Genomic DNA, 18,242 nt, shown 5'->3' with positions numbered 1-18,242 from the left:
AAACAGCCCAAATGTCCATCAACTGATGAACTGATAAAGAAGATCTGAGGTTTTTATATAATGGAGTACTACTCAGCCATAAAGGAGGATAAGCTTGAGACATTTCTAGGCAAATAGATGCACCTGAGACCATGCTCTTATGTGAAATAAATTGGACACACATGTTCAAATGTTGCATGATTTCTCTGGTGGGAGACACGGAAAGTGTGACTAAGGACCAAAATGTTTAACAGACATTGTGAAAGAGGAAGAAAATGTTCAAGTGGGAGGGGGAAGACGGAAAGAAAGAAAAGGAAAAAAGAGAAGGAAAAAGTGGAAACAACGCTTTTGTAAATAAGGAGGGAAGAAGTGTTGAAGGGAGGAGAGGGAAATGGGGGAAAAAGAAGAATCAAGATATGCTATGGGCTGAGGATATAGTTCAGCAGCACAAGCACCTGCCTGGCAAGTGCAAGGTCCTGAGTTCGATTCCCAGCACCAAAAAAGAAATATACCATGTACAGGTACAAATTCACTGTGGTGAATGTGATCATTATGGATATCTAAAATGTACCAAAAACGGTAGTTTAAGACAAAAAAGGTGACGCTTTTACCTCCAGCAACTCATGTCACGGTCTGTCTCCAGGACAGTAAGAAGCCCTGAGCTTCCCTCAAGGATGGGGACTAGTCCTTACTCCTGGTGTCTCCTGGAGCTGCACTGCAAAGTTATGTCATTGTTGGGGAATGACATGTTTGTTATTTTTTTGTGTGTGGTCTTTTTGAGACAGGGTCTCGCTATGCAGTTCAGGCTGGCCTTGAGCTCACTTTGTAGCCCGGGCTGGCCTCTAACTCACAACCATCCTCCTGCCTCAGCCTCCTGAATGCTGGGATTACAGGCGTGCGCCACCGTAGGGAATGGGAAATGACATGTGAAAGTTAAAGAATCCAGTCCTGAAGGAGGATCTGAGTGGACACAGCAAGGTAAGAAGACGTGGTAGAGATGACAGCCACCCTCTCAGGTCCTTACTCTTTGAGTTCATCAATGGTCTTCTGCTTCTCGTTGATCTCATCCCGGAGCCGGGCCAGCTGCCGGTGATGCGCCTCCCGATGGGTCTCCATCTGCAGTTCCAGGGCCTTCTGCAAACAGCGCCCCCCTAAGCTCAGAGCCAGACTCCCAGGTACAAGTTCTATGAGAGCGAGCACAGCCCGCAGCCTACCAGGCTCCAGTCACCCCCACACCTCCCTGCTCACCTTCACGTCGTCTGCATCCTGTGTGTCCGGCTCCTTGTCCTTCAGAGCCACTTCATGTACCGTTTCTAAGGGAAAAAGGGAAGGAAGCGTGTATCAAACCCGCCTCCTACAGAGAGAACTTCATGTTGAGACAGAGCTCCCGGCCGGGCTGGGGACAGACCCAGGATGTTCTTCTGGGTTAGGAGAGTCCAGTCTGATATGACAGGGACACAGAGGATGGGAGGGATTATGATTCCCATAAAATCTACATGCAAAAGCTTGGCTCAATGGCCTGAGTCGGCATCTACAGTTCAGGCTGATCCTTTGGGTGAGGGGCTGTTGGGTGGTTTCTTTTTTTCTTCTTCTTTTTTTTATCTTTTTGAAACAGTCTCACTTTGCAGTTCAGACTGGCCGAGCTCACTTTGTAGCCCAGGCTGGTCTCAAACTTGCAAAGATCCTCCTGCCTCAGCCTCCCAAGTGCTGGGGTTACAGGCATGTGCCACCACGCCCAGCGGTTTCTTCTGAGGTTTGTGACTTTCCCTCCCCGCCCCCTAGGACCTTAGGTGCCAGGACGGGTGGGATGGAGGTCTACAAAGGTCTCACCCTGGGCCTGGAGCTTGGCCAGCTCATCACTCAGGGAGTCATAGGACTCTTCCAGGTGCCGCTTCTTTAGCTCCACACTCTGCATGTACTCCGTGAGCGAGCGGATCTTGGCCTCGTGCTGGAGGAAGACAGTCGGCAAGAGAAAGACAATTGGAGCAAAGGACACAGCCCCAAGCAGCAGCACACACCTCTATGTACCCCAGCTCTCCTCCCAAGCTCTCCCCTCCTGCTGTGCCTTCCCGGAGGAGGAAGGGCCAGGGGCTATTCCCAGAGTCTTCCTTTAGACTCTCAGCTCAGAGAGCGTACTCCTTGAACTCCTTCACTCTTTTTGCCAGTGCTTCCCCTCCGCGCTGCTAGCTTTCCGCCCTTGGTTTCAGCTGACCCCAGGATGCTGACATAGAGGTTGTGGTTTTTTGTTTTGTTTTGTTTTTTTTCTTCCGGTACCGGGAATCGAACTCACGACCTTGCGCTTGCCAGGCAGGCGCTGTGCCGCTGAGCTAAACCCCCAGCCCCAAGGTTGTGTGTTGGGAGTTTTACCCATAACCAAAAACAGTCTTCTTTCTCCCACGGCACCCAGGTGCTCTCCCCGTCAGGCACTCACCTGGGAGATGAGGAGCTGGCAGGACGACAGCTCCCGCCCGGTCACTTCCATCTTGCGGTGACACTCCACCTGCAGGTTCTCCAGCTGCCGACACCGTTTGACCACTGACTTGACCTCCGATTTGATTTTGCTGATGTAAAGTCGGGCCACGGTGAACTCCTCCTCGATGGCCCCGCTGATCTCCACCGGCTGAGAGTGGGCAGAGGAGGAGAAGTTGCTTCCGTGCCGCAGGGAGGCTGTAACCCACTCCCTTCCATGTTTTGCACAACCCACATGCAGAGCCTCGGGTGGGATGGACATTTCCAAATGACCACGAGTGGCTTTCTATCACGTGGCATTTCACACTAAAGCTCTTTATCTGGACGTAAAGATTCAATTCCCACAGTCCTCTTCATCCACCTTAAAGAGCAATATGATTTTCTTTTTGAGTCAGGGTCTTGCTTTGTTTGCCCAGACTGGTTTCTTTTTTTTTTTTTGAGACAGGGTCTCCTTATGCAGTTCAAGCTGGCCTTGAACTCACTTTGTAGCCCAGGCTGGTCTCAAACTTGCAACAATCCTCCTGCCTCAGCCTCCTGAGTGCTCCAGACTAGTTTCAAACTCCTGAGCTGAAGCAAACCTCCTGCCTTAGTCTCCAGAGAAGCTGAGACTACAGGTGTCCACCACATGCCTCGCTTGACTTTCTTTTCGAGACAAATAGATCTGCTTTATCACCCAGGTCTCTCACTCTTACTTGCACAGATTTGCATATGTCTTTCTTAACCTTCTCCCCACTTCTAGGTCCTGCTATGAGTTCATCTTTATTGCTTCTTTATTTATTTGTATACTTTCTTCTTCTTTTTTTTTGTCTTCTTGAGACAAGGTCTTCTTATGCAGTTCAGGCTGGCCTTGAGCTCACCTTGTAGCCCAGGTTGATCTCAAACTTGCAACAATCCTCCTGCCTCAGCCTCCTGAGTGCTGGGATTACAGGCGTGCGCCACCACGCCAGCTTTTATTTGTATACTGTAGAATGTATTTTTCAGTTGAGCCTCTACAAACCTCTATCTGGCTTCCTGAGTCTAGCCTGAGACCACATTTCCTTGTCCTCTGGCCCAGCTTTCTCCGTGTCCCAGAGGGCTGGATGGCCCCTCCCTGGCGCTCCTGCACAGGACTGCCATCTCCCCCACCACACACACACTCACCAGCTTAATCTCGCCGTTGCCCACGATGACACTGAACTCACTCAGGTCTTTCATCAGCCCGTTCAGCACCTCAGCAATTCGCTTCCGCTGGTGTCCACTGACCTCCTGGAGCCGCTGCAGCTCAGACTCCAGAGACAGCATGGTGGCCTGAGGACAGCCCTCATGTCATTCCCACCGCCACCGCCTTCTCCCCTCCCCACTTCAGGCATGACCCCGAGGGCTTCCACGGGAGGAGCACAGGCCCCGCAGGAGTGTCTGCAAGGCAGAAGGACCAGGAGGGCCAAGTGCAGTCGCAGAGCGAGAGAGCACCACGACACACGGGCCTGCTGTGCACACAGGAGGACCACACGCCTTGGGCGCGGAAGAGGGGCTGGGGTCAGGGGGCCCTCGGCATGCTCGCAGGCCACGCACCACCTTCTGGGACAGCTCATCCACCAGAAGCTGGTTCTGCTGGCTCTTCTCCTCCACCTCCTGGGACTTCTGGTCGTAGTTCACCGCCAGCTCCTCCAGGGCCTGCAGCACCTCCTTCACCTCTTCCTTCGCGGCGTCATTCTCCGACTGCAGGTGGCTCAGCTCCCGCTGCACCTTCTCGTTGTCTCCTCGGGTGGACACCAGCAGCTTCACAGAAGACGCGTGTGAGGGAGCTGTTACTCATGCTCACTTCCACGGCCCCTGAGTCTAGGGAAGCTGAGCCCCCACCAAATCGAGTCCAGAGGTGGGCGTCGGGCCCACAGAAATCAGGAAATAGAATGCAGAAGCGCCTGGGCTTCTCCAACATCTGGACTTCAAGAACAGCCCCAGTGAAGTTTCCAGACTCCGGTAGTTGAGGGGCGGGGGTGCGGTGAAAGCCCTGAGCAGAATGTCCTTTCTTCCATCAGATTTTACTTATTTTTTTATTTATTGAGACAGAGTCTCGCTATGCAGTTCAGGCTGGCCTTGAGCTCACTTTGTAGCCTAGGCTGGTCTCGAATACACAACAATCCTCCTGCCTCAGCCTCCCGAGTGCTGGGATGACAGGCGTGCGCCACCATGCCCGGCCAGATTTTATTTAAAGACGTCTCTTCATGTCTCGTAGGGATGAACACAAAGCCCCTCCCTCCAGCGTCTTCTCCCTTCCCGTTACCTCCTCCTGGTCCAGCATCTGCTGCTTGAGCTTCTCGATGAGCTGGCTCTGCTGGTTGATCTCATCGTCCTGTGGAGGCAAGGGGGCCCTGGTGAGGGAAGCCATTCCTTCCAGTTCGGAGTTCTGGGGCAAGGGGAGAGGTGGGATCCTGAGCGAAATCCTAACAGTTTGGGTTCTGAGCTAGGAAGTTCACAGGCTACGCAGATGTCTTTCTCACCTTCTTTCTCTGACTCCAGTTCTTAGCTTTAGATTCCTTTCTCCGAGGAAGTTAATAGAACCTTGACGATTCATAGCAAAAGCCTTTATTCTGTTTGTTTTTGGTGTGTGTGTATGTGCGTGTGCTACTGAGGACTAAACCCAGAGCCTTCGCACTGAGTTACAGCCCCATCTTTTTTTTTTTTTTGAGACAGGACCCCATTATGTAGCCCAGACTGGCCTCAAACTCATGGCAATCTTCCTGCCTCAGCCTCTGGAGTGCTGAGATTATAAGTGTACACCACCATCCCTGGCATCATTTTGTTCTTATTTTATTGTATTATTATTATTGTTTTTTGTATCAAACTCAGGACCTTGCACTTGCCAGGCAGCTGCTTTGCCGCTGAGCTAAATCCCCAGCCCCCATTTTGTTCTTATTTTATTGTATTATTATTATTGTTTTTTGTATCAAACTCAGGACCTTGCACTTGCCAGGCAGGTGCTGTGCCACTGATCTATATCCCTAGCCCTTTATCTTGTTTTTTATTGTGAGACAAGGTCTTCCTAGATTGCCCACACCAGCCTCAAACCTCGTCCTTCTGTCTTACCTTCCTGAGTAGCTGGGCATGTGCCACTGCACCAGCCAGTAAAAGCCTTTAAATATTCGTATCTTTTAACTAGAAATTCCACTCTAACACTTCCTTTTAACCCAGTCATTCAAAAGCTAAGTCTTAGAGCCAGGCGTGCTGGTGCACACCTGTACTTCCAGTACTTGGAAGGCTGAGGCAGGAAGACTGCTGCAAGTTTGAGGACAGCCTGGGCTACACAGTGAGTTCAAAGTCAGCCTGCACTGCCGGGTGTGGTGGCGCACGCCTGTAATCCCTGCACTCAGGAGTCTGAGGCAGGAGGATCACTGTGAGTTCAAGACCAGCCTGAGCTAGAAAGTGAGCTCAACACCAGCCTGAGCTACATAGCGAGATCGTCTCAAAAAGACCAAAAAAAAAAAAAAAAACCAAACAAAGTCAGCCTGCACTACAAAGCAAGACTCACCTCAAAAAAAGCTAAGTCGTAGCCATGTGTGGTAGTGCAGGAGGCTGAGGCAGGAGCATTGCAGGTTCAAGGCCAGCCTAGGCAATTTAGCAAGCCCACATCTCCAAAGTAAAAATAAAAAAACAAAACCAGTGTGGTGGCACATGCCTATAAGTAATCCCCACACTCAGGAAGCTGAAGCAGGAGGATCAGCACGAGTTCAAGGCCAGCCTGGGCTACATAGCAAGACCTTATCTCAAAACAAACAAACAAAAAGGGTTGGGGATGTAGACCAGCTCTTGAGCACTTGCCTAGCATGCATGAATCCCTGGGTTTGATACTCAGTACTGAAAAGAAAAAAAGAAAAAAAAAAAAGCAAAGTCTTATATATAAAAGATAGTCATTTCCAACTTACTTAAAATAACAAAAACTGCAAGCCTTGCAATATTTATTTTTATTTATTTATTTATTTATTTATTGCCTTTTTTTGAGACAGAGTCTCACTATTCAGTTCAGGCTGGCTTTGAGCTCACTTTGTAGCCCAGGCTGGTCTCAAACTCACAACAATCCTCCTGCCTCAGCCTCCCAAGTGGTGTGCAAGCCTTGTAATAAATGAATGGTTAAGTATGTCTTCATAAATGGACTTGTAGGCAGCCTTTTAAAAGGCACAAACAATTTTTAAGTAGAAAATTGTTCATAATATGTTGAATGAAAAAAATGGATGCAAAATCATATATGTGGGCTATCCCGGGCCGGAGATATAGCTCAGTGGCACAGCACCTGCCTGGCAAGCACAAGGTCCTGAATTTGATTCCCAGTAAAAGAAAAAAAAAAAAAAAAAGAAACAGGCTATCTCAATTGCATCGTTCATTTAAGGAGAATAGCAAAATGTTAACAGCAAAATATTATCTCTGAATGGCAGCGTGATGGGCGGTTTTAACTTTCTACATTTTTATTTACTTTCTACCTTTGCAATAAGGAATTATTTATCCCTTTTAAAGAGAGAAAGAGAGGGGTTGGGGATATAGCTCAGCGGCGCAGCACCTGTCTCAAAAGCAAGCGGTCCTGAGTTCGATTCCCGGTACCAAAAAAAGTAAAATGAGAAAAAGGTGGTATAAGGGAACTGTCTCAGTCCCCCGCCTTCCCGTCCCCGCGCCCTCACCTTGTCGTCGAGCTGCTTGTAGAGGCGGCGGATCTCCTCCTCGTACTTCTGCCGCTCCTCCGGCGCGATGCGCACCACGATGGACGAGTTGTCGTTCACAGGGGTCTCCTCACACAGCTCGGCTCCCAGGGCCGCCTCTTCCCCAGCCAGGCGCTCGGTCTCAGGCACGTTCTCTCCTGGCAGGGGCAGAGCGAAGGGAGAGCTGAAGACGAAGCCGAGTGCAGACAGAACGCTTCCTCCTCCATTCCTCCACGCCAGGACCCCCGCGCAGTGCCGAGCCGCCCGCCGCCTCCTCCCACCACGCCCACCTCCTCCCACCATGCCCGCAGGCTCCCCGCTAACCATTGCGCCAGCGGCTCAGCTCAGCCTCCAGCTTCGCGATGGTCTCCTTCTGGGCCTTGGTCTTCTCCTTTTCCTTCTCATATTTCTTCTTCCACTGCTCGGCAGTCAACTCCAGGTTCACTGAGGCGGTGTTCTTAATGGTTTTTGCCCTGGGTGAAGACGAGAGAAACAAGGAGATGTGACCTGCCTTTGGCCTGGGGACACTGGCTGGGACAGCTAGAGGGGCTGAGACGGGGGCTGGGCGCCAGCGCTCCCTCGGCGGACTCTGCCACTGACCGCTGCCCAAACATCAGGGTGGACTTGGTCTCTGCATCATTGTAACTGGACGGCGAACAGCAGATGAACATGGTGGTCCGGCAGTTTCCTCCCAGAGAGTCCTGGAGGATCCGGGTCATTTTGCTGTCACGGTAGGGCACGTAGCTTTTCTGGGAAGGAGGGAGACCGCGAATCAGAAAGATAAATTCAACAGGGGTTCAGAAAGAACGGTGGTGCCGAATGGGAACCGAGCAAACCCCGGAAGCTGGGCTTTGGAGGGAGGGAGGGAGGAGGCGCAGGTGGGCTCGGAGGGAGGGGCGGAGGGCACCCAGGGGCGCTTACGGTGCCCTCGGCCAGGGCGGAGATCACATTGCCCAGGGCGGACAGCGACTTGTTGATGTTCTTTGCCTCATCCAGCACGGCTCCTTCGGCTCCGGTTTTGCTGACCTGCCAGAGCATTAAGGGATGAGTGTCTCGTGAGCCTTTGTAAGGATCCTCACCGACTCTTCCAACTTAGGGGGCCCAGCCCAAGAAAAGGGGAGGGAATGAGAGACGACAGAGTAAGAGATGGTTGGCCAGAGCCAGGGAAGACCCTTCCTTCACCCCCTCAACTCGCTCTCCAAAGGCCCCGCCATGTTATTTAATTCTGTTTATGTGAAATAGTCAGGGTGGGCAAATTCAGACAGAGAGTAGATTAGTGGCTTCCGAGGATCGGGTGTCGGGGAGGACAGGAAGTGACTGTGACCGGGTAAGGAAAATGTCCTGGAATTATACAGCGGGGCTGGCTGTGCACCCTTGTGAACATACCAAACCCTCTGAACGATACACTTTAAAATAGCAAACTTTCTGGAATATGAATTCTATTTCAATTTAAAAAGGTTCTTTAAGGCCGGGCATGGTGGCGTACGCCTGTAATCCCAGCACTCGGGAGGCTGAGGCAGGAGGATCACCTCAAGTTCAAGGGCAGCCTGATCTACAAAGGGAGACCCTATCTCAATCCAAAAAAAAGTTTTAATGGAAAAAAAAGGCACCTTCCCGCCAGGCTTCCTTCTCGACCCACCTCACCCTAGCCCACAGGACCCCCAACCTTCTCGCTCCCCGCCAGGTCCACGAGGTACAGCTTCCCGCTGAGCTTCTGCTCCGTTTCCATGTTCTCCTGCTTGATGTTGATGAGGAAGATGCTGTGGCTGCGAGAGCTGTGTTCGTTCATGTCTGCAGGAGCCGGGGAGAGACGGGAATGCACCAACCCGCGCGGAGCTCGGCTCCCGCCGGCTGCCATCCCCACCGAGACAGAGGGGGCCTCAGAGCCGGCGGCCCTCCTCTGGACCACAGTCCTCCCTGCTCACTCTCCCACAGGGGCACAGAAGAGAGGTGACCGCCAGACTCAAGGGTCCCTTGTAGCCCCACTCACTCGTGACGGCCACGTGACGGTTCGATTTCCCCTCGTCAATCACATCCAGGATCTCCTCCGGGCTAGACACAAAGCGCTCAGTACAACCCTGTAGGGAGGAATGGACAGGGACCCATAAACTCTGGTCTGCACATTAAACTGCCAGCCTGACAGGATCTTCTCCAAGTCTGCAGACGCTCCTGGCCCCCTGGCCCATCTCACTTTCCCCACCTGGAACTCGTGCCCGCGCCCCCCATACACTGGTCTGCCCCGCTCTCACCTTGACGAACGGCACCCGGTTCTTGTCCTCGTGCACAGACAGGTTGGTCTTGGTCACTGAATCAAGACAATACAGGGTGAGCAAGGCCAGCGCGTCCACCCAGCCCCTGCACCCTGCAGTCCACTCAGATGGTGGCTGCTTCTTTGTTTTGTTTTGTTTTGTCTTTCCGAGACAGGGTCTCGCTGTGCAGTTCAGTTTGGCCTTGAGCTCACTTTGTAGCCCAAGCTGGCCTTGAACTTGCAGCGAGCTTCCTGCCTCAGCCTCCCGAGTGTTGGGATTACACGAGTGCGCCACCACACCTGGCCCGGTGGCTGCTTCTTTGTGCTGAAGAGAGGGAGACTCCCTGGTGAAGCCTGAACTCCACCTTCATGCTGAGCGCTCAGCACCTCCCACCCCTCCTCCTCCTCATCTTCAGGGCTCCAGTTCCAAAACTCCTGCTCCCATAAGACTATGTGTAGGCCTGGACTTGAAGCTCATCTTCCCACTCTGAATTCTTGGAAATTCTTGGAGAGTGAAGCCCAGGAACTCAGGCGTATCCCATGGGCCAAACAGCAATCAACTCCCTAGTCCTCTCCCCCCTCCTAACCCAGTGATGCTAAACACTCACCATCCAGAAGGTCACGAATCTTGTCCAGGTAAATCTCGAAATAAGAAACCTGGTTAGGAAGAAAGGAGAAGTGAAGAGAGCTTAGCTCAAACCTAACACAGGGATCTCAAGCTACCACAACCCACTCAAAGGGTGCAGGTGGGCAGGAAAGAACTTCTTGCTGGAGAAGAACTGAGGTAACCAGAGGGGAGGGTCAAAGTGGGGAGCCCAGGATTTTCAGTGGGTTCATTCTAGACCTCCTCCTCCTCCTCCTCCCAGCCCCATCCGCGGATGCCTAGCCTTCAGGTCTAGATCACCTTGATGTGGAACTCCAGGTTCTCATCCATGGAGTAGATATGGTTGAAGATGTCCCTGGCAATCCGAGGAATGATTCCCATCAGCTGGGGGTCGTGCAGCTTTCCCTGGGGAGTGAGGGAGCAAGGAGATAGCTCAGAGGTAGGCAGGGGAACACAAAGGGGTGCTGTGGAGCAGCATCCTAAATTAGGACATGGTCCCCACTACATCTACTTTTCAGTAGAAGAAAATAACTGAGGTGCCCTGGACTTTCTTTGCTGCTTTTCCAGATCAAAAGGAGACAATCAGAGTAGGGGTAAACAGTAGATTCAAGGGATCCCATTGAACTTCCCCTATAGCACTGCCCCTCAGTTCATTCTCTCTACCCGTCTGCCTTGGACCAGGCAGCTCTTGATTCCTAGGTCTTCCCCTACTGAGATTCCTATGAACACCCTCACTCCTCCTCCCCGGGGAGAACTCTCACCTCCATGGTATGTGTTTTCCCTGAGGATGTCTGTCCATAAGCAAAAATGGTGCCATTGTAGCCAGCAAGGACATCTAGAAGATAGAATGAAGAATACTGTTGGAGGCACGTGAGACAGGGAATGGGTAGTTTGAGAAAACTTTAAAACACATGTCTTACCTTTGACAATCTGCATGGCACACGCATGATAAACTTGCTCCTGAGTCGTGTTTGGGGGGAACACACGGTCGAAGACATACGGCTTCCCCTGGAGTGGAAATAAAAGATGTCAGACACAAGCAGGAAGAGCAGGAGGGAAAAGAGACACCACAGACTTGGCCATCAGCCTGAGAAAGACCCCCGAGTCTTCACCCATCCTGCTACCTGGGAAATTTGGAGGATAAGAGAAGCCGGAGAGAGAACCAAAGTTTAATACTGACACCAGGAGCGGTGTTTGTGTGGCAGAATATCACACAGCGAGACTGTGAAAGGATCTGTCTTGGTGTGGTGACTCAGCACTCACCATACTCAAACCCTTCCCTAGGAAATCAAATAGGACAACATGAGAAGTGGAAAGTGAAGGACAATTTACTAAGGGTAAAAAAAAAAGTACCTCAAGGTTTAAAAATATCTTCCTTGGGCCAGGCCTGGTGGCACACACTTGTAATCCCAGCATTCAGGAGGCTGAGGCAGAAGGACTGCCACAAGTTCAAGGCCAGCCTAGACTACATAGTAAGTCCAAGACCAGCTGGAACGACACAGTGAGATGCTGTCTCAAAAAAAAAAAAACAAAAAAAAACAAACTAAAAAAATTAATATTAGAAGAAGAATATCTTTCTTAGGTTGGGGATGTAGCCCAGTGGTAGAGCATTTACCTAGCAAATGTTAGGCCCTAGGTTCGATCTCCAGCATCACAAACAAAACAAATTTCCTCCATGATCCATATGTCTTGATATGAAATGGTGCTCAAGGGGCATTAAGTGTAACTATGAGTTTGAGGCCAGCCTGGACTACATAGTGACATTGTTATGGCTTGTGTCTAGATGTACCCCAAAAGCCTCATGCACGTTTAGATAGGACTTTTTTGGAGGTAGCTGAAGCTGGAGTTTGAGACTGATTCTGACTCATGAATCGGAGTAAGGGTGCTGGTATTAAGGGTGGGTGATTGCCGGGATCAGTCCATTGATTGGATTGGCACTGTCCTAATCCTAGCAGTCTGGATAAGATAAAAGGGGCAGAAGGAGGCTTGTCTCCTCCTTCCCTGGCTTGCTTTTGCTGTCTTCTCCTGCCACGAATTATTTCTCCTCTGTGATGCTCCTCTGCCAAGCCACCCTGCCTTCGAGCCAGCCGATTATGGACTGCAACCTCCACAAACTGTGAGCTAAATAAACCTTTCCTTCCTTTAACTTTGGGTGTTGGGTATTTTGTCTCAGCAACAACAGAAAAGTAACTAAGACAGAGATCATACCTAAAAAAAAAAAAATAAAATAAATAAAGTGAAAGATGCAAAGCTGCCAGTGGTGGTGCTACACACCTGTAATGTAAATTACTTAATTAAGTAATTAGAAGATGCAAAGTTAAAACTGTAGTTATACAGTGGTACTACAACGGCAAGCAGAAACACCAAAACAACACCCAGGATTTGGAGGCAGATTTTTATTTAACATCGGATGGGCACTGACAGTGAATCAATTGTCCCTCAAAATGTCAGGCCCCAAAGATCCAAGGAGGGAGGTTTTTATGGGGTTGTAAAAGGGGGGGTTACAGAGGCAGGGAACTTGGCTGTCTTTGGTTGTTTCTTACAATGTGCATCACAGTGACCAGCCGTTTCTAAGAGACAGAAGCAACCGGAACTGTAACAGGAACTATTACCTAGGCAACTAAGAAACTGAAGTATATTGTGGAGGGTGGAGAGGCTGGTTCTGTTACATTTCTCCCCTCTTTTAATTTCCCTGGCAAATCTTTGCTGGGTATATTACATGTGATCTTCTGAGACAAGGCTCAGCTAGAAGCGGTAACATTAGGGTTATCAGTAAACCTAGGATGGACCCTAGCCAAGGTCCCCAAGATTGTATTACAGAGTTTTTCTCTAAGTTGCTTTTAGGAAGAGACATAATTTAGGCCTGTCTGTTCTATAACATTACTCTGGCAAGGTAGTGAGGGAGTTAATTTGATCCAGGAGAGTGTCCAATGTACCTTGGACAATCATCAATCTTGGTCAAGTGTTTGATTGTTTTATTTTCTTGGGGCAACCATCTATAGAGTCTAAGGCAAAAGCCAGAGGTAGGAGTGCGGCAGGAAAGCAAGGATTGGGGTAAACAGCATGAAAAGGCACAAAAGTCATGGGGAATAGGTGTGGAGCAATCCTCAGCTGTGCGTGGACTGGTCAGCACCTGCAGTGACCACAGCAGGGCTTTGAGTGTGTTGTCTCTTTACAGTGAGCCCCGGAGGAGCTGTCCAGGTAAATTCCTAGCAATTGTCTAGATGGGCTCATAGGCACCTGGGTTATACATGTGTGCAGGAATGTCTACAGGTATAGCTGGTCTTTTAGCTAAACTTTTGTGGAGCTAGTTATAAGCTGCTTCTGTAGGGCTGTGTTTTATTTCTTTACTCTTTTAGAACTTTGTGGGGTGTATGCTGTATGCTATTGTTATTTAATCTTTAATAGTTCTGCCAATTTTAAGTTATCTGTGCTACAAATACAGTCCATTATTTCTGCCAATGGTCAAGGGTAGGCCATACCTAGGGATGATTTCTCACAGTAGGACCCTACAAGCTTCTGTTGTCCTGGACAGCCTGAGTAGGTACAGACAAGCACTAAGTCATTCCAGGTGGAGATCAGGGTCAGTAACACAGATGCTGAAGCCTGAGCCGGCTGCAGGGGTACAAGTACCAGAGCTGTGGCTTGAGCTTGCAGAACAAACAGTGGGGGAAGGTCTGGCTCTGATCTTCCGGGAGTACCAGGTAAGGTTTTTCCGGCTAGGGTTGATATTCTAGTCAATTAGATCTCTGGAGCAGGCTTAGCAGTGCAGATCTGGCATTGCTGGTAACAGGTTTCCAAATAGTGCAGGATGCAGAGCTTTGGCCAAAATAACTGTCCAAGGTAACCATAGCATATCTAGCCTGTCAGACTCCATTCTTTTTTTTTGTTTGTTTTTTGAGACAGGGTCTTGCTATGCAGTGCAGGCAAGCCTTGAACTCACTATGTAGCCCAGGGTAGCCTCATACTCACAGCAACCCTCCTGCCTCTGCCGCCCAAGTGCTGGGATTACAGGTGTGCACCACCACACCTGGCTTCGGACTACCTTCTTAACAGAACTACTTCCATCTGTAAACAGGGTTTACTCAGCATCTGTCAGGGGCTCTACTTTTAGGTCCAGTACAGCATATGGCACCTGGACAGTTAGGTCCTGGCCTAAGGGGAGCCTGTCAGCTTTCTTGATCACAGGGACAGTGCCTATTAGAGTCTGAAGGCAAAAGGGGTTGGCAGCCCTTAGTGACCGGATCCAAGTATTTGCACAGGTAGGGCCATGCGGCGCTCCCTGGGGCTGACAATCTGAGTACGCATCATCGTTTTTTTGTGAACTCAAGGATCCAGATTCTCCAGAAGCCAGCAGCTCCAAGAAATTTGCAGGGTTTTTTTTCCTTGTACCCAGTTTCTGCCAGATATTATAGCAGAGCTTTTGTGTCTTTCCAGCAGGCAGCTTGGGTGTCATTAATCAGAAGTGCTTTTTCAAAGAGGAAACAAGTTTTTGAACCGCTGGGAGGTTGAGTCCAGGTCAGCTGTGAAGAGGAGCTGGCTAACAGGAGCCAATCAAAGGCAGAAGAAGGCATTCTTTAGGTCCAGGCAGGTGTACCAGCAGGCTGTGGGTGGCAGAAGACTGACACAGTGTATACGGAGGCAATCATGGTGGCATTATCAATTCAGAGATCCTGAACTGGCTTTACAGGCAGGAGAGGTGTACTGTAGCAGTTTGACAGTCTATACTGTTTGCTCGGGAGACCATGGTGGAGCTGAAAGGGACAGAGAAACAGGGTGTCTCGGAGAAAAGGTGCTGGTGGCTTGGCCTAACCTGTCCTCAGAGCCTCCCCCAAAATAGTGGGAGAGCTCTTAACCCCTTATGGCGATTGAGTCCGGGCGAGCTGGCTTTTGGTTTCAGGACTTTCCCAGTTGAAAGGGCTCATGGGAGCAACTCTCAAGCAGAAGAAGGCATCTCTTACATCTAGAACAGTCCAGAAAGGGTGTATGGGTCAGGAACTGCAGAGTGCAAGGTGATGGCGATGTTGTTGATGGCATGGAGATCTTGCACTGGTTGGTACTCTCCATTAGGCATTTTTACTGGGAGGAGGGAAGTGCGGTAAGGTGATTAACAGTCCAGCAGGATCCCAAACTGCTTTAGGAGGCCGAGGTGTGGCTGGAGCATGGGTGGTGGTTAGGCCTGGAGGTGAGTCTTCCTCATACCTCTGGGAGGAGAATTTTCAGAATTTTAGGACTGCAGTTATCCGTGTCATCTTCCTCTCAGGGAGAGTGTATGGTTCAACAAGAGGGAGGCTGACTGGCTTGGTAACAGGAATTCACGTTTGGTGAGATGTCCTCCCAGGCTGCAAGTTTGTGTCTGGCAGAAGGGCTGAGAGGCAAGAGTCCCAGTTGCCCCAGTGATGTTAACTTTCTGACAGAGGGGTCTTTTGAAGGCAGAGAGCTCTGTTCTGTTGTCTACCAGGAAAGTCACAGGTTTGTCCCTGGCTTTGGTAATGACTGCAGGCTCTCAGGCCCAATCTGATAGAGCTTGGGCTGTCCTATCCGTCCAGGGCTTGCAGGGTGAGGAGAGGTTCAGGCTGAGGTAGGCCTGGAGAGTCAGGTTTCTTTATGTCTCACAGATGGAGGGGGCATTTATTGTTGTATAGCTCTTATAACTCACAGCTGGGGGTATAGTCATCTGTCAGACGGGGTTTTCTTATGGACATCAGGTGTTTTTAAAAATCAGGTTTCTGGGTAACAGTACTTGATGGGCTTTTTGTCTTCCTTCTTTGATGTCTTCGAGAAGCACTCAACTGGGTTGTCTCTAGGTGAAGAGACCTTTGGAAAGGCCATGGCAACTCATTCGTCAGGGCTGACGGTCCAATTTTTCCTCAGGCAAAATGTGGAACTCAGAAGGAATTGCTGACTGTCATCTCGGGTGGGCGTTAGATGATGCCATCTGAGCAGGAGAGAAGCAGAAGGCTCCAGAGGGAGGGTCTCTGTGGCTGAATGCAGGCAATGGCCGGCTGGAACCAGATCAGTTGGCTGGAAGTAGACAAGTCGGGAGCAGGGAGTGAAGCTATGGGTGTTGGCAGCAACCGTGGTGCCTGATGAGGGTGCCAAGGTGGAAGTCTCAGGAAAAATGGGCCTCACTTTCCTTTTTTTTTTTCTTTGAGATGCAAGGAGTGGTTTGGTTTCATTTTTAACTCTGTAGGGGTTGGGGATTTAGCTCAGCGGCACAGCACCAGCCTGGTGAGCGCAAGGTCATGAGTTTGATTCCCAGTACCGGAAAAAAAAAAAAGTTGGGGATTTAGCTCAGCAGCACAGCGCCTGCCTGGCAAGCACAAGGTCCTGAGTTCAATTCCCAGTACTGGAAAAAACAAACAAACAAACAAAAAATTCACTATCATTTTTAATTCTGTAAAAGCTTTTTTCCTGCGGTCAGGGACTGTGGGCTTTGACTAATTTTCACCTCTGATTTCCTACATGTGTGTTGTATACCGTTGAATGATGGTACAACAGACAAAAGGTGGGTGCCCCTCAGAGAGAGACCATTCAGATGGCTGCCTGGCCACGCCCCTGTGAGGACTTAGGTATAATTCAGCTAAGGAGGGTGTGAGGCCTCTGTCAGTCCACATGTCAATCACCACAGAACCACAGATGAGAGCCCAACCTGCCACGACGAGCAGGGCTTCCCAGCCTTGGTGCACAGATGGAGCAGCCTATTGCTTATGCTGTCTGTTCCACTCATTCACACATTCATTCAACAGGCACTCAGGGGTTAAACATTCCAACTCCCTCCCTTGAGGGTGGTCCTGACTAGTTGACTAGACTCCCCTTCTGAAGCCGGGTGTGGTGGCGCATGCCTGTAATCCCAGCGCTTGGGAGGCTGAGGCAGGAGGATCTTTGCAAGTTCAAGGCCAGCCTGGGCTACAAAGTGAGCTCAAAGCCAGACTGAACTACATATTGAGACCCTGTCTCAAAAAAAGACAAGGAAAAAGAAATAAGACTGTCCTTCTCCTCAAGCTGAACAGGACTGACAGAATAACTGAGGTGCCCTTGGTGGTCTTACTAGAATCAGGCAGGCAGACAGACCGACATACAGACAGACTGGGTCCTTCTCCCTTCGGGGTCGATGTGAGCTGCTTGAGCGTGCAGCCAGGAATCCTCCTACAGACCTCCAAGGGGACTTGAGAAATCTCAAGGGCGTGCCTTCCTATCAGGACCTAGAGAGGTCCTGGCTTCATCCACGAGGGCCACAGCAGTCACCAAAAGAGGTCAGCACGGCTGGTCTTCCTGGCCAACACACCACCAACAGCAAGCAGAAACACAAAAACAACACCCAGGATTTGGAGGTAGATTTATTTAATATCAGGTGGGCACTGACAGGGACTCTATTGTCCCTCAGAATGTCAGGCCCTAAAGACCCAGGGAGGGAGGTTTTTATGGGGTCGCAAAAGGTGGGGTACAGAGACAGAGAGCTTGGCTGTCTTTGCTTCTTACAATATGCATCACAGTGACCAGCCATTTCTAAGAGACAGAAGCAACCAGAACTGCAACAGGAGCTATTAACTGGGCAACTGAGAAACTGAAGTGTACTGCGGGGAGCAGTTCTGTTGCAGCACATAAATTGGTTTTAGGAAGCACTATAAGTATCAAAAAGGCAGTTCTGGCTGAAAAGGGCAGCCAGTCAGAGGCAACTGACACCCAGTTCTAGCTTGTTCACAAAGTACCAAACAAATGGCCAGGCTTAGTGGCGTATGCTTGTAATCCCAGCATTAAGGAGGCTGAGGCAGGAGGATCGTTCCAAGTTCAAGACCAGCATGGGCTACAAAGTGAGCTCAAGTCCAGCCTGAACGGCATAGCGAGACCCTGTCTCAAAAAGACAAAAACAAAAACAAAACAAAGTGCCAAACAAACAAATGATGGATTTCAAATTAGTCCAGTACAAAGGTATGACTGTAGTATGTTCCCTATGGTGTAAATGAAATCTATATTCTCCTAAAACTGTGATAGAAACAGTAACACAAGCTCTTGCTTTGTGAAAGAAATCTATAATATGGGTCTTCCTTCAAGAAAGGAATGAGGGGCCAGGTGAAGTGGTGCATGCCTATAATCCCAGCCATTCAGGAGGAAGTAGGAGGACCACAAGTTCAAGAACAGCTGAAGTAACTTAGTCTTGCCTCAGAATAGTACTTAAACTAGCCTGAAAAGTAGCTCAATGGTGGAACACTTACCTAGCAAGCACAAGGCCCTGAGTTCAAGGTCCAGTGCTGCAAAAGGTGTGTGTGTGTGT

General features: G+C 50.0%; 1 protein-coding gene across 1 annotated transcript in view; it reads right to left on the bottom strand.

Annotated features, from left to right (window-relative positions):
* Nucleotides 1–18,242, bottom strand: part of Kif5a (kinesin family member 5A) — a 46,689-nt gene that overhangs the window by 11,969 nt on the left and 16,478 nt on the right. Inside the window, exons 2-19 of the mRNA XM_005397522.2 lie at nt 10,888–10,975; nt 10,729–10,802; nt 10,268–10,372; nt 9,972–10,020; nt 9,365–9,420; nt 9,106–9,193; nt 8,782–8,906; nt 8,037–8,141; nt 7,716–7,864; nt 7,440–7,588; nt 7,098–7,273; nt 4,712–4,780; nt 4,000–4,206; nt 3,589–3,735; nt 2,411–2,599; nt 1,810–1,927; nt 1,228–1,292; nt 1,004–1,113 (exon numbers count right to left, since the gene is read on the bottom strand). Coding sequence (XP_005397579.1) covers nt 1,004–1,113; nt 1,228–1,292; nt 1,810–1,927; nt 2,411–2,599; nt 3,589–3,735; nt 4,000–4,206; nt 4,712–4,780; nt 7,098–7,273; nt 7,440–7,588; nt 7,716–7,864; nt 8,037–8,141; nt 8,782–8,906; nt 9,106–9,193; nt 9,365–9,420; nt 9,972–10,020; nt 10,268–10,372; nt 10,729–10,802; nt 10,888–10,975 — 2,069 coding nt within the window. The remainder of the gene's footprint in view (nt 1–1,003; nt 1,114–1,227; nt 1,293–1,809; nt 1,928–2,410; nt 2,600–3,588; nt 3,736–3,999; nt 4,207–4,711; nt 4,781–7,097; nt 7,274–7,439; nt 7,589–7,715; nt 7,865–8,036; nt 8,142–8,781; nt 8,907–9,105; nt 9,194–9,364; nt 9,421–9,971; nt 10,021–10,267; nt 10,373–10,728; nt 10,803–10,887; nt 10,976–18,242) is intronic.

This window comes from Chinchilla lanigera, unplaced genomic scaffold, assembly GCF_000276665.1.
Source record: "Chinchilla lanigera isolate Chin_1 unplaced genomic scaffold, ChiLan1.0 scaffold00057, whole genome shotgun sequence".
NCBI classification, from domain to species: domain Eukaryota; kingdom Metazoa; phylum Chordata; class Mammalia; order Rodentia; family Chinchillidae; genus Chinchilla; species Chinchilla lanigera.
This window is presented reverse-complemented; position numbering and strand designations above follow the sequence as displayed.